Below are 15481 nucleotides of genomic sequence, written 5' to 3'. Positions count from 1 at the left end.
TTTGCTTCCTTTTGATAATTTCAGAAAATCGAAGACGGCGGCCGCCTTTAATGTTCCTAAGGTGTAGAAAATCACATTAGTCCTGGTGAAGATTCTGTTGATGAGCCTGGCCCTGTTCGACCGTAGCTCGGTTTAATCTTGGTAATCTATTTAAATATGAATGCTGGGGTTCGACACATAATGTGTGATTAATAATAACTGAAATGAATTAGTGTTTTGAGATCTGATTGTGTCCATACAATTTTGGCTTTTTAAATCTTGATGAAATATTCTAATTCTTGTTGATGATATATATGCATGTAAAGATGGCATGTGAACTTGGAGAAATCCTGTGTACCTAAAACTGAAAGCACGCCGAAACTGGATCACTAAAAAATAAAACAAAAATGTACACGAACAGAATTCCCCTGTGTTTTTTTAAACCCGATGTATATTCAGACCCATCCATTCTATCTATTTTTTTTCTAGAGCTGCAATACTAAAATTCTGTTGCCGCATGGGACCCACTCATCAGTGAGTGATCCTTTTTTATTATTTCTTTCTTTCCTTTTCTTTTTCCCCTTCTCCCACGCTTCATCACTAACCTAAAAAAAATTCTTCCTCACCATCGAGTAGAGCGCCGCCGCCGCCCCTCCCCTTCCCGGCCGCCGCCGCCGCCCCGGCGCCCCACCCTTCCCTCAAGTACCGCCGCGTACCGGTCGACCATCCCCTCCTCTCCATTCCCGGCCGGTGCTCGATTCCAGGGCCCTCGATTTTTCCCCATTCCCGAAATCCCCAACCAGACCAAACCCTCCCGCGTCTCTCTCGCCAGCCATGGAGGCGGCGGCGGCGGCCGCCTCGGCTGCAGCGGCGGTTGCCAAGGACGCGGCCTTGGCTGCTTCGGTTGCGGCGGCGGCTGCTGCCAAGGACGCGGCTCAGCCTGGACGACACGAGCAAGCTTTGCGGCCCGCTCGTGGCCCGTTCAGGACCGGACCGTACGGTCCAGGCCCGGTAGAAAAACATGACGGTCCGGGCCCAGAAATACAGACCGCGAAAAGTTCGGTCCGGTCCGGTCTTTAACTGGGCCGACCGAGCGGACCGATGGTGCAAGGCCCATGAAAAGGCCATCTGGCTAGACAGAGCGAGCGACCCCCCTCCCCTCGTTCCATTCCCCCTCCTCCTGGGTCGATTCCCTTCTCGTTCTCCTCACAGCGCCTCCTCCTCTCCAATCCCTAACCCTAACCTGTCAACTTCTCATCCTCAAACTAGTTTGTCAACTTGTGTCGTATTAGATGACTATAGGAGTTCGTTAAAACCGGTTATGGTGGAGGCATTAGTTTGTGGTGCAAGTTATATCAAGGGTGCTCACGTTGACTTGAATCTGGTGGTATGTTTGCCATCTTTTCCTTACCTTTTTCTTTCTTTCTTTTTTGGTCTTGTTGTATGTGATGTGAGCATTTTTCTAACTTCCACACTTGTAGCCGAGGGATGAGAATGAAGAGGAAGATGTTGAGAACATCAAGTTACCCATTGTGGTGGAGGAGATCAACGATTGGTAACCATTCTTCCTACATGTTTCACTTGTCATATGATACCAAATATTATTTATGTGAATGTTGCTTATCTTACTTGTAGACGTTTATCATGTGGATGTTGATCGCTATTTTGGAGATGAATGTCAAAGTGATCTTTCTCATGTGAAGGCTACTTTTGCATTTCTGTTTTGTTGGAACTGTTGGAAATATGCCCTAGAGGCAATAATAAAATGGTTATTATTATATTTCCTTGTTCATGATAATTGTCTATTGTTCATGCTATAATTGTGTTATCCGGAAATCGTAATACATGTGTGAATACATAGATCACAACGTGTCCCTAGTAAGCCTCTAGTTGACTAGCTCGTTGATCAACAGATAGTCATGGTTTCCTGACTATGGACATTGGATGTCATTGATAACGGGATCACATCATTAGGAGAATGATGTGATGGACAAGACCCAATCCTAAGCATAGCACAAGATCGTGTAGTTCGTTTGCTAGAGCTTTTCCAATGTCAAGTATATTTTCCTTAGACCATGAGATCGTGTAACTCCCGGATGCCGTAGGAGTGCTTTGGGTGTACCAAACGTCACAACGTAACTGGGTGACTATAAAGGTACTCTACAGGTATCACTGAAAGTGTCTGTTGGGTTGACACGGATCGAGACTGGGATTTGTCACTCCGTATGACGGAGAGGTATCTCTGGGCCCACTCGGTAATGCATCATCATAATGAGCTCAAAGTGACCAAGTGGTTGGTCACGGGATCATGCATTACGGTACGAGTAAAGTGACTTGCCGGTAACGAGATTGATTAAGGTATTGGGATACCGACGATCGAATCTCGGGCAAGTAACGTACCGATTGACAAAGGGAATTGTATACGGGATTGATTGAATCCTCGACATCGTGGTTCATCCGATAAGATCATCGTGGAACATGTGGGAGCCAACATGGGTATCCAGATCCCGCTGTTGGTTATTGACCGGAGAGTCGTCTCGGTCATGTGTGCATGTCTCCCGAACCCGTAGGGTCTACACACTTAAGGTTCGGTGACGCTAGGGTTGTAGAGATACTAGTATGCGGTAACCTGAAAGTTGTTCGGAGTCCCGGATGAGATCCCGGACGTCACGAGGAGTTCCGGAATGGTCCGGAGGTGAAGAATTATATATAGGAAGTCCAGTTTCGGCCACCGGAAAAGTTTCGGGGGTCACCGGTATTGTACCGGGACCACCGGAAGGGTCCCGGGGGTCCACTGGGTGGGGCCACCTATCCCGGAGGGCCCCATGGGCTCAAGTGGGGAGGGGAACCAGCCACTGGTGGGCTGGTGCGCCCCCCTTGGGCCTCCCCTGCGCCTAGGGTTGGAAACCCTGGGGGTGGGGGGGCGCCCCACTTGGCTTGGGGGGCAAGCCACCCCCTTGGCCGCCGCCCCCTGGAGATGGGATCTCCCAGGGCCGGCGCCCCACCAGGGACCCTATATAAAGGGGGGAGGGAGGGCAGCCGCACCACAGCCCCTGGCGCCTCCCTCTCCCTCCCGTGACACCTCTCCCTCTCGCTGAGCTTGGCGAAGCCCTGCCGAGATCCCCGCTACTTCCACCACCACGCCGTCGTGCTGCTGGATCTCCATCAACCTCTCCTTCCCCCTTGCTAGATCAAGAAGGAGGAGACGTCTTCCCCAACCGTACGTGTGTTGAACGCGGAGGTGCCGTCCGTTCGGCGCTCGGTCATCGGTGATTTGGATCACGACGAGTACGACTCCATCAACCCCGTTCACTTAAACGCTTCCGCTCGCGATCTACAAGGGTATGTAGATGCACTTCTCTCTCTCGTTGCTAGATGACTCCATAGATTGATCTTGGTGATGCGTAGAAAATTTTAAATTTCTGCTTCAATCCCCAACAGTGGTATCAGAGCTAGGTCTATGCGTAGTTTCTATGCACGAGTAGAACACAAACTTGTTGTGGGCGTAGATGTTGTCAATTTTCTTGCCACTACTAGTCTTATCTTATTTCGGCGGCATCGTGGGATGAAGTGGCCCGGACCGACCTTACACGTACGCTTACGTGAGACAGGTTCCACCGACTGACATGCACTAGTTGCATAAGGTGGCTAGCGGGTGTCTGTCTCTCCTACCTTAGTCGGAACGGATTCGATGAAAAGGGTCCTTATGAAGGGTAAATAGAAATTGGCATATCACGTTGTGGTTTTGGCGTAGGTAAGAAACGTTCTTGCTAGGAAACCTATAGCAGCCACGTAAAAACTTGCAACAACAATTAGAGGACGTCTAACTTGTTTTTGCAGCATATGCCTTGTGATGTGATATGGCCAAAAGGATGTGATGAATGAAATATATGTGATGTATGAGATTGATCATGTTCTTGTAATAGGAATCACGACTTGCATGTCGATGAGTATGACAACCGGCAGGAGCCATAGGAGTTGTCTTTATTTTTTGTATGACCTGCGTGTCATTGAATAACGCCATGTAAATTACTTTACTTTATTGCTAAACGCGTTAGCCATAGAAGTAGAAGTAATCGTTGGCGTGACAACTTCATGAAGACACGATGATGGAGATCATGATGATGGAGATCATGGTGTCATGCCGGTGACGAAGATGATCATGGCGCCCCGAAGATGGAGATCAAAAGGAGCAAAATGATATTGGCTATATCATGTCACTATTTGATTGCATGTGATGTTTATCATGTTTTACATCTTATTTGCTTAGAACGACGGTAGCTTAAATAAGATGATCCCTCGCAATAATTTCAAGAAAGTGTTCCCCCTAACTGTGCACCGTTGCGAAGGTTCGTTGTTTCGAAGCACCACATGATGATTGGGTGTGATAGATTCTAACGTTCGAATACAACGGGTGTAAGCCAGATTTACACACGCAATACACTTAGGTTGACTTGACGAGCCTAGCATGTACAGACATGGCCTCGGAACACGGAAGACCGAAAGGTCGAGCATGAGTCGTATAGAAGATACGATCAACATGAAGATGTTCACCGATGTTGACTAGTCCGTCTCACGTGATGATCGGACACGGCCTAGTTGACTCGGATCCTGTTTCGCTTAGATGACTAGAGGGATGTCTATCTGAGTGGGAGTTCATTGAATAATTTGATTAGATGAACTTAATTATCATGAACTTAGTCTAAAATCTTTACAATATGTCTTGTAGATCAAATGGCCCACGTTGCCCTCAACTTCAACGCGTTCCTAGAGAAAACCAAGCTGAAAGATGATGGCAGCAACTATACGGACTGGGTCCGGAACCTGAGGATCATCCTCATAGCTGCCAAGAAAGATTATGTCCTAGAAGCACCGCTAGGTGACGCACCCATCCCAGAGAACCAAGACGTTATGAACGCTTGGCAATCACGTGCTGATGATTAATCCCTCGTTCAGTGCGGCATGCTTTACAGCTTAGAACCGGGGCTCCAAAAGCGTTTTGAGAAACACGGAGCATATGAGATGTTCGAAGAGCTGAAAATGGTTTTCCAAGCTCATGCCCGGGTCGAGAGATATGGAGTCTCCGACAAGTTCTTCAGTTGTAAAATGGAGGAAAATAGTTCTGTCAGTGAGCACATACTCAAAATGTCTGGGTTACACAACCGCTTGTCTCAGCTGGGAGTTAATCTCCCGGATGACGCGGTCATTGACAGAATCCTTCAGTCGCTTCCACCGAGCTACAAGAGCTTTGTGATGAACTTCAATATGCAGGGGATGGAAAAGACCATTCCTGAGGTATATTCAATGCTGAAATCAGCGGAGGTGGAGATTAAAAAGGAACATCAAGTGTTGATGGTGAATAAAACCACTAAGTTCAAGAAAGGCAAGGGTAAGAAGAACTTCAAGAAAGACGGCAAGGGAGTTGCCGCGCCCGGTAAGCCAGTTGCCGGGAAGAAGCCAAAGAATGGACCCAAGCCTGAGACTGAGTGCTTTTATTGCAAGGGAAGTGGTCACTGGAAGCGGAACTGCCCCAAGTACTTAGCGGACAAGAAGGCCGGCAACACCAAAGTATATGTGATATACATGTAATTGATGTGTACCTTACCAGTACTCGTAGTAGCTCCTGGGTATTTGATACCGGTGCGGTTGCTCATATTTGTAACTCAAAACAGGAGCTGTGGAACAAACGGAGACTGGCAAAGGACGAGGTGACTATGCGCGTCGGGAATGGTTCCAAGGTCGATGTGATCGCCGTCGGCACGCTACCTCTACATTTACCTACGGGATTAGTTTTAAACCTCAATAATTGTTATTTAGTGCCAGCTTTGAGCATGAACATTGTATCTGGATCTCGTTTAATGCGAGATGGCTACTCATTTAAATCCGAGAATAATGGTTGTTCTATTTATATGAGAGATATGTTTTATGGTCATGCCCCGCTGGTCAATGGTTTATTCTTAATGAATCTCGAACGTGATGTTACACATATTCATAGTGTGAATACCAAAAGATGTAAAGTTGATAACGATAGTCCCACATACTTGTGGCACTGCCGCCTTGGTCACATTGGTGTCAAGCGCATGAAGAAGCTCCATGCTGATGGACTTTTAGAGTCTCTCGATTATGAATCATTTGACACATGCGAACCATGCCTCATGGGTAAGATGACCAAGACTCCGTTCTCCGGAACAATGGAGCTAGCAACCAACTTATTGGAAATCATATATACTGATGTGTGCCGTCCAATGAGTGTTGAGGCTCGCGGTGGCTATCGTTATGTTCTCACTCTCACTGATGACTTGAGTAGATATGGGTATGTCTACCTAATGAAACACAAGTCTGAGACCTTTGAAAAGTTCAAGGAATTTCAGAGTGAGGTTGAGAATCAACGTGACAGAAAAATAAAGTTCTTACGATCAGATCGTGGAGGGGAATATTTGAGTCACGAATTTGGCACACACTTAAGGAAATGTGGAATTGTTTCACAACTCACGCCGCCTGGAACACCTCAGCGTAATGGTGTGTCCGAACGTCGTAATCACACTCTATTGGATATGGTGCGATCTATGATGTCTCTTACTGATCTACCGCTCTCATTTTGGGGCTATGCTTTAGAGACTGCCGCATTCACTTTAAATAGGGCTCCGTCGAAATCCGTTGAGACGACACCGTATGAATTATGGTTTGGGAAGAAACCTAAGCTGTCGTTTCTAAAAGTTTGGGGATGCGATGCTTATGTCAAGAAACTTCAACCTGAAAAGCTCGAACCCAAATCGGAAAAATGCGTCTTCATAGGATACCCTAAGGAAACCATTGGGTATACCTTCTACCTCAGATCCGAAGGCAAGATCTTCGTTGCCAAGAACGGGTCCTTTCTGGAGAAAGAGTTTCTCTCGAAAGAAATAAGTGGGAGGAAAGTGGAACTTGATGAGGTGATAGTCACCCCTTCCGAACCGGAAAGTAGCGCAGCGCGGGAAGATGTTCCTGTGGTGCCTACACCGACTGGGGAGGAAGTTAATGATGATGATCATGAAGCTTCGGATCAAGTTACTGCTGAACTTCGTAGGTCCACAAGGACACGTTCCGCACCAGAGTGGTACGGCAACCCTGTCCTGGAAATCATGTTGTTAGACAACGGTGAACCTTCGAACTATGAAGAAGCAATGGCGGGCCCAGATTCCGACAAATGGCTAGAAGCCATGAAATCCGAGATAGGATCCATGTATGAAAACGAAGTATGGACTTTGACTGACTTGCCCGATGATCGGCGAGCCATAGAAAATAAATGGATCTTTAAGAAGAAGACAGACGCAGATGGTAATGTGACCATCTATAACGCTCGACTTGTCGCTAAGGGTTATCGACAAGTTCAAGGGGTTGACTACGATGAGACTTTCTCACCCGTAGCAAAGCTGAAGTCCGTCCGAATCATGTTAGCAATTGCCGCATTCTATGATTATGAGATATGGCAAATGGACGTCAAAACGGCATTCCTTAACGGCTTTCTTAAGGAAGAATTGTATATGATGCAGCCGGAAGGTTTTGTCGACCCTAAGAATGCTAACAAGGTATGCAAGCTCCAGCGCTCCATCTATGGGCTGGTGCAAGCATCTCGGAGTTGGAACATTCGATTTGATGAGATGATCAAAGCGTTTGGGTTTACACAGACTTATGGAGAAGCCTGTGTTTACAAGAAAGTGAGTGGGAGCTCTGTAGCATTTCTCATATTATATGTGGATGACATACTATTGATGGGAAATGATATAGAATTCTTGGAAAGTATAAAGGCCTACTTGAATAAGTGTTTTTCAATGAAGGACCTTGGAGAAGCTGCTTATATATTAGGCATCAAGATCTATAGAGATAGATCAAGACGCCTCATTGGTCTTTCACAAAGTACGTACCTTGACAAGATATTGAAGAAGTTCAATATGGATCAGTCCAAGAAGGGGTTCTTGCCTGTATTGCAAGGTGTGCAATTGAGCACGGCTCAATGCCCGACCACGGCAGAAGATAGAGAAAAGATGAGTGTCATCCCCTATGCCTCGGCCATAGGGTCTATTATGTATGCCATGCTATGTACCAGACCTGATGTAAACCTTGCCGTAAGTTTGGTAGGAAGGTACCAAAGTAATCCCGGCATGGAACACTGGACAGCGGTCAAGAATATCCTGAAGTACCTGAAGAGGACTAAGGATATGTTTCTCGTTTATGGAGGTGACGAAGAGCTCGTCATAAAGGGTTACGTCGATGCTAGCTTCGACACAGATCTGGATGACTCTAAGTCACAAACCGGATACGTGTATATTTTGAATGGTGGGGCAGTAAGCTGGTGCAGTTGCAAGCAAAGCGTTGTGGCGGGATCTACATGTGAAGCGGAATACATGGCAGCCTCAGAGGCAGCACAAGAAGCAATCTGGATAAAGGAGTTCATTACCGACCTAGGGATGATTCCCAATGCGTCGGGCCCGATGACTCTCTTCTGTGACAACACTGGAGCTATTGCCCTTGCCAAGGAGCCCAGGTTTCACAGGAAGACCAGGCATATCAAGCGTCGCTTCAACTCCATTCGTGAAAATGTTCAAAATGGAGACATAGATATTTGTAAAGTATATACGGACCTCAATGTAGCAGATCCGTTGACTAAACCTCTCCCTAGAGCAAAACATGATCAACACCAGAACTCTATGGGTGTTCGATTCATCACAATGTAACTAGATTATTGACTCTAGTGCAAGTGGGAGACTGTTGGAAATATGCCCTAGAGGCAATAATAAAATGGTTATTATTATATTTCCTTGTTCATGATAATTGTCTATTGTTCATGCTATAATTGTGTTATCCGGAAATCGTAATACATGTGTGAATACATAGACCACAACGTGTCCCTAGTAAGCCTCTAGTTGTTTAGCTCGTTGATCAACACATAGTCATGGTTTCCTGACTATGGACATTGGATGTCATTGATAACGGGATCACATCATTAGGAGAATGATGTGATGGACAAGACCCAATCCTAAGCATAGCACAAGATCGTGTAGTTCGTTTGCTAGAGCTTTTCCAATGTCAAGTATCTTTTCCTTAGACCATGAGATCGTGTAACTCCCGGATGCCGTAGGAGTGCTTTGGGTGTACCAAACGTCACAACGTAACTGGGTGACTATAAAGGTACACTACAGGTATCTCTGAAAGTGTCTGTTGGGTTGACACGGATCGAGACTGGGATTTGTTACTCCGTATGACGGAGAGGTATCTCTGGGCCCACTCGGTAATGCATCATCATAATGAGCTCAAAGTGACCAAGTGGTTGGTCACGGGATCATGCATTACGGTACGAGTAAAGTGACTTGTCGGTAACGAGATTGAACAAGGTATTGGGATACCGACAATCGAATCTCGGGCAAGTAACGTACCGATTGACAAAGGGAATTGTATACGGGATTGATTGAATCCTAGACATCGTGGTTCATCCGATGAGATCATCGTGGAACATGTGGGAGCCAACATGGGCATCCAGATCCCGCTGTTGGTTATTGACCGGAGAGTCGTCTCGGTCATGTCTGCATGTCTCCTGAACCCGTAGGGTCTACACACTTAAGGTTCGGTGACGCTAGGGTTGTAGAGATACTAGTATGCGGTAACCCGAAAGTTGTTCGGAGTCCCGGATTAGACCCCGGACATCACGAGGAGTTCCGGAATGGTCCGGAGGTGAAGAATTATATATAGGAAGTCCAGTTTCGGCCACCGGGAAAGTTTCGGGGGTCACCGGTATTGTACCGGGACCACCGGAAGGGTCCCGGGGGTCCACCGGGTGGGGCCACATATCCCGGAGGGCCCCATGGGCTGAAGTAGGAAGGGGAACCAGCCACTGGTGGGTTGGTGCGCCCCCTTGGGCCTCCCCTGCGCCTAGGGTTGGAAACCCTGGGGGTGGGGGGGCGCCCCACTTGGCTTGGGGGGCAAGCCACCCCCTTGGCCGCCGCCCCCCTGGAGATGGGATCTCCCAGGGCCGGCGCCCCCCAGGGACCCTATATAAAGGGGGGGAGGGAGGGCAGCCGCACCACAGCCCCTGGCGCCTCCCTCTCCCTCCCGTGACACCTCTCCCTCTCGCTGAGCTTGGCGAAACCCTGCCGAGATCCCCGCTACTTCCACCACCACGCCGTCGTGCTGCTGGATCTCCATCAACCTCTCCTTCCCCCTTACTGGATCAAGAAGGAGGAGACGTCTTCCCCAACCGTACGTGTGTTGAACGCGGAGGTGCCGTCCGTTCGGCGCTCGGTCATCGGTGATTTGGATCACGACGAGTACGACTCCATCAACCCCGTTCACTTGAACGCTTCCGCTCGCGATCTACAAGGGTATGTAGATGCACTCCTCTCTCTCGTTGCTAGATGACTCCATAGATTGATCTTGGTGATGCGTAGAAAATTTTAAATTTCTGCTTCGATCCCCAACAGGAACCTTTCAAGTCATGAACTATCAATTGTCACTGCTAGCTTGGAGATGAACCTCTCATTTGTGTTATGTTCAACTTGTCAATTGACATGGACTTGGAATTGTCATTGCAAGTTTGTAATCGTGTCGTTCTATGATGATAAGATCTTATGTTTGTGGATGTGATATTTGTGCTTAACCTGATTTATGCCATCTTTCCTGTCAAAATGAGTTTGTGGATGTCCAAAAAACAAAGAAAATGCTGTCCAAATTTAGTTATTCTTGCTGTCCAAATATAGTCCAGTGCTTGCTGTCCAAATTAGTTGTTTGTGGCTGTGATATTTCTGCTGTTTCGGTCCAAGCTTATCTGAAAACTGTAGTGATCACTGATGACTTGTCATATTACATCCATTAGTAAGCTTATCACTATGTAATGCCTAAATAGTAGAACACAGCCTAGGTAGTAGCTAACAGTAGTGTTGTTGTTGTTGTACTTTTGCTTAATTTACTCTCCAAAACCAGCAGATGCCTAAACATACACTGTCTGGCAATAAATAGGACCTAAAAGCAGTAAATATACACTGCGTGACAATAAATAGGACCTAAAAGCTGGCCGGTCCATTCGGTCCTCTCGGGCCTGACCGAGCTGGCACCCCAACGGTCCGGTCCCAGAATACCAGCTCGTTGTACAGCTCGGTCCGGTCCGGACCGGACCGCCGGCGGCCTGTCCAAACGCCGGCTCGGACCGGGACCCGACCGGCCCGGACCGTGTCCAGGCTGAGACGCGGCGGCGGCGACGGTGACTGCAAAGGAGGCGGCTGTGGCGGCTTCGGCTGCGGCTTTAAACGCCAAGGAGGCAGCCGTGAGGGCCTCTGCTGCGGCGTTAGATGCCGAGGAGGCAGCGGCTGTGGCGGCGACTGCGGCGGCGGCAGCTATGCGAGCTTCCCAGAAGCGTAGGTTTGCGGATGTGGCGTTGGATGTGGAGGAGGCAGCGCCTGCGGCTGCGACTGCAGGGCAGGCGGCTGGGGCGATAAATGCCGAGGTGGCAGCGCCTGTGGCGGAGACTGCAGGCCAGGCGGCGACAGCTATGCAAGCTTCCCAGAAGAGTAGGTTTGCGGATGCGGAGTTGGATGCCGAGGAGGCAGCGCCTGTGGTGGCGACTGCAGGGCAGACGACGGGGGCGATAAATGCCGATGAGGCAGTGCCTGTGGCGGAGACTGCAGGCCAGGCGGCAACTGCTGCGGCGGCAGCTATGCAAATGCAAGCTTCCCAGAAGCGTAGGTTTGTGGATGCGGCGTTGGATGCCAAGGAGGCAGCGCCTGCGGCGGCGACTGCAGGGCAGGCGGCGGGGCCAATAAATGCCGAGGAGGCAGCGCCTTTGGCGGTGGCGACGCAAGCTTCCAAGAAGCGTAAGTCTGCGGCCGTGGCGTTAAATTACAAGGTGCCAGCGCCTGACACGGTGACTGCAGTTGAGGTGACGGCGGCGCCATTGCAAGCATCCAACAAATGTAAGTTCCAGATCATCGATGTGGACCAAGATCCACCACAGAGCAGAGACGTCGATGATGCGGGGAGTGTCGATCACATTGGCCGCCTCCCGGACGCCGTACTCTGCAGTATAGTCTCTCTTCTCCCCACCAAGGAAGGTGCCCGCACGCAGGTCATCTCTCGCCGGTGGCGTCCGCTCTGGCGCTCTGCTCCTCTCAACCTCGTGATGAACCAAGAACTCAACAGCAACAACCACAATTTGGGCGACTTGATTCCAAAGATCCTCTCTGTGCATCCTGGCCCCGCACGCCGCTTCTCGCTCTGCCTCTCTAATAGCAAGTATCATGGCAAGATCAAGGGCTGGCTTAGTTCCCAAGCCCTGGACAGGCTACAGGAGTTTGAGCTCATCCCCGAGCGTTGGTTCGACGTCAGGGGTATTTTCTACCTGCTGCCATCGTCTGTCTACCGCTTCGCGCCCACGCTCCGTGTGGCCAAATTCGGCGCCTGCCGTTTCTCCAATTTGATTGTGAAGCTGTCGCTCAAGTTTCCGTGCCTCAAGCAGCTCACCCTGGATAGAGTCACCATCTCGGAGGATGCTCTCCACAGCGTGCTCTTTGGCTGCTCTGCCTTGGAAAGCCTTGAGCTAAATAAAAATTCTGGCTTTGGTCGCCTCTGCATCAGCTCCCAAACTCTTAAGAGTATAGGCTTTTGCACTAACCAGTTTAGTGTCCCTTTCCAAAAGTTGGTCATCAAGGATGCCCCGTGCCTTGAGAGATTGCTACCACTTGAACCACGGGTTGGCCCAAGGACCATACGGGTAATCTCGGCACCTAGACTGAACATATTGGGTGTGCTCTCTACAAGCATAACAGAACTTCAGCTTGGAACCACAGTTTTCCGGGTAGCAGCAGTCTTCATCCATTGCTCATTCAGCATTCATATATGCAGGCTGTTTTTCTTATGAGTGCACTTGTTTTTTATGTCTTTGCAGAGTATGATTGCTGTTGGCTTGACAACCAAAATGCAGAGCGTGAGGGTGTTGGTTCTTGACTACACTAATCTGGATATAGTGGTTAACTTCCTCAAGTGCTTCCCCTGCTTAGAGAGGCTGCATGTCTTTGTGAGTACATTAACATAGCTGCTTGCTTTAGATGTCAAAATCAGAATTTGAGTTGCTGTTTTATCTAGCCAGTTATCGGAGTATTTGACAAAAAATTGCCACATTAGGGGTTACCGTCCCACAGAACTACCACATTCAAAAAAGTGACTGATAACTACCAAAAAATTCTAATTTTATGACAAAAAACTACCATATTTGAAAAATGACAGGTTTAGACGATTTAAACACGTTTATGACATGCGGGACCCACCCGTCAGGGGTGACGTGGCGGCACGGTCAACCTTGTTTATTTTGACCGTAGAGCGTTATGACAAGTGGGGCCCACACGATATTCTTCTTCCTCCTCTCTGTATCCTGGAGGCCACGGGCGCGGCGACCAAGATCCACATCGTTGACTTCGGCATCGTGCAGGGCATCCAGTGGGCGGCGCTGCTCCAGGCGCTGGCCACGCGCCTCGAGGGGAAGCCATCTCGGATTCATATCTCCGGCGTCCCCTCGCCGTACCTGGGGCCACAGCCCAAGAAGCACGTGGATTCGGTTGCGGTGGGGGAAGGCGGAGACGGCGCGGCGCAGGGAGAGGCGCTGGAGCTCGGCGTGGCGGTCGGCGGCGAGGCGCATGACGAGCTCGAGCCTCGCCTGGCGGCCACGGATCCGGGGGCCGGCGCCGGCGGCAGGGGACGGGGGCGGATGCGGCGGGTCGCCACCGTCGGCGCCGCCCTGGTCGTGGTCGCGCGCGGCCTCCATCTGGACCTGGACCCAGTCCCGGACGAGGCGTACCCGCTGGCGCTCGATCTCGCCGAGCCACCAGTCGGCGTCGGCGGCGGTGCCCGAGATCCGCAACCAAGCGGGACTCCGAGGACAGGGCGACGCTGGAGCGGTGCATGTTCGGGGAGCGCATCCGCAGAGCCGTCGGGCCGCGTGGCCTCCAGGATACAGAGAGGAGGAAGAAGAATACCGTGTGGGCCCCACTTGTCATAACGCTCAACTTAACGGTCAAAATAAACAAGGTTGACCGTGCCGCCACGTCATCCTTGACGGGTGGGTCCCGCATGTCATAAACGTGTTTAAATCGTCTAAACCGGTCATTTTTCAAATGTGGTAGTTTTTAGTCACAAAATTAGAATTTTTTGGTAGTTATCAGTCACTTTTTTGAATGTGGTAGTTCTGTGGGACGGTAACCCCTAATGTGGTAGTTTTTTGTCAAATACTCCCAGTGTTATCGTATTGCTAACCTGTTGGTAACTTCTTTTGTATTATTTGTTCTCTCCATTTCCAGTTCCGGTTCCAGAAGATGAGTTATAATAATCGGGGGGAGTATGACCCACCGGAACCGATTGAATGTCTTGAGCTGCATCTCAAAGAAGTATTGTTTAAGAATTATGACAGCACCGTCCCTTTGTGTATTGACTTCGCCAAGTTCTTTGTTTTGAATGCGAAAGTGCTAAAGGAAATGAAAATCACATTGCCTTACCACCGGCAGTACAACTGGTTTGCTAATCAACACCGGCTGCTGCGGACCAAAGATAGAATTTCTCAAGATGCTCGGATTGAACTGAGATGCGGCAATAATGTTTATTTCAGAGACAACAGGAACACCCATGATTTGTCAATGGCTGATCCTTTTGACGTGCCCTCCAGCGGATGCAAAAAGTGCAGTGGATCCCCATTTTGAAGATTGCCTTGTCTAGTGTTCAAAGCCCAACTTTATGTCGCTGCTTTTGTTTCTAGCCTGACGCTCAAAGATAGGATCTACTTCACTCAGTGATGGAATGTTTTGTGGCCTACTCAGAATTATACCTGGTGGCGGAGGAGGTGGTGTCTAAGCTCAGGCTGCAAATCTGAACTTGCCGCTTGAAGGGGTTTGTCAGTAGTTTATTTTATATGTGTTTTTGTGCTTGTTTAGATCTGTAATGCTTAGTTAGTTGTGGTAATCTGTTTTGTTGTTTGGTCCTGTAATTTAAGCTGCTGACAGAAGCAGCTAGTACTATTATTATCTACTGTATCCTATAACTCGCTTTAGTGAAAAAGGATGTTTCATGCCTTCTGTCTCAAATTTATCCCTTTGCAATTCATGACAGAATGTTTGCAACCTTGTTTCTGCTAGTTTCAGTGAATAATGCATCTTTGGTTTGTAGAAGTGTTTATTTATCATTTCTGCTTTCAGGTGATAATTTGGTGTCATGAAACCATGTAGTGGTCTAGCTTACTTGATTTTTCCTTCTCTGCATATACGCAATAATATTACTTACTGATTTGTGCTGCAGCATCTATACTCATCACATTGGTTTTTAGGCCGCCTATTAGTTACTGTAGTATATATAGTTCAGCAATATGGATATTTTTCTATGATCGTATCTCTGTATGTCTATATGGTGTATCTCTATATGGTACAGGGGTATACGGTATTACCCTTAGTTGGCACTTGCCCGTAGTGACCTTGCATCGGCAACAAGAAGCTATTTC

The 15481-nt window shown here is 48.7% G+C and overlaps 1 protein-coding gene and 1 long non-coding RNA gene across 4 annotated transcripts; both read left to right on the top strand.

Moving 5' to 3' along the window:
- Positions 1 to 571: 571 nt before the first annotated feature.
- On the top strand, positions 572 to 15070 carry LOC141020557 (putative F-box/FBD/LRR-repeat protein At5g56810). Of its 3 annotated transcripts, none has more exons than XM_020342349.4 (5): positions 572 to 952; positions 11187 to 11382; positions 11577 to 12799; positions 12890 to 13018; positions 14295 to 15070. In XM_020342349.4, the coding sequence occupies exons 2-5, from the start codon at positions 11298 to 11300 to the stop codon at positions 14688 to 14690; spliced, it is 1833 nt and encodes a 610-aa protein (XP_020197938.3). In that variant the 5' UTR covers positions 572 to 952; positions 11187 to 11297; the 3' UTR covers positions 14691 to 15070. The 3 variants fall into 3 exon arrangements, with proteins under 3 accessions (XP_020197938.3, XP_073363217.1, XP_073363218.1); XM_073507116.1 differs by having other exon boundaries at positions 584 to 912; XM_073507117.1 differs by having other exon boundaries at positions 585 to 900.
- On the top strand, positions 1268 to 1787 carry LOC109783762 (uncharacterized). Its single transcript, XR_002237753.4, has 3 exons — positions 1268 to 1366; positions 1461 to 1534; positions 1615 to 1787. It is a non-coding gene; the product is annotated as an uncharacterized lncRNA (long non-coding RNA).
- Positions 15071 to 15481: the final 411 nt, after the last annotated feature.

Source organism: Aegilops tauschii, chromosome 1 (assembly GCF_002575655.3).
Source record: "Aegilops tauschii subsp. strangulata cultivar AL8/78 chromosome 1, Aet v6.0, whole genome shotgun sequence".
NCBI lineage: Eukaryota > Viridiplantae > Streptophyta > Magnoliopsida > Poales > Poaceae > Aegilops > Aegilops tauschii.
Note: the sequence above shows the minus strand (reverse complement) of the source record. Positions and strands in the feature narration are given on the sequence as shown.

What these genes read in the sequence shown, in the direction of transcription:
- LOC141020557 (XM_020342349.4), top strand. Translation starts at nt 11,298, where the DNA reads ATGCCGAGGAGGCAGCGGCTGTGGCGGCGACTGCGGCGGCGGCAGCTA. An exon ending in CGTAGGTTTGCGGATGTGGC is followed by an intron (nt 11,383 to 11,576) that starts GTTGGATGTGGA and finishes TGGCGACTGCAG; the next exon opens with GGCAGACGACGGGGGCGATA. An exon ending in TTGGAACCACAGTTTTCCGG is followed by an intron (nt 12,800 to 12,889) that starts GTAGCAGCAGTC and finishes ATGTCTTTGCAG; the next exon opens with AGTATGATTGCTGTTGGCTT.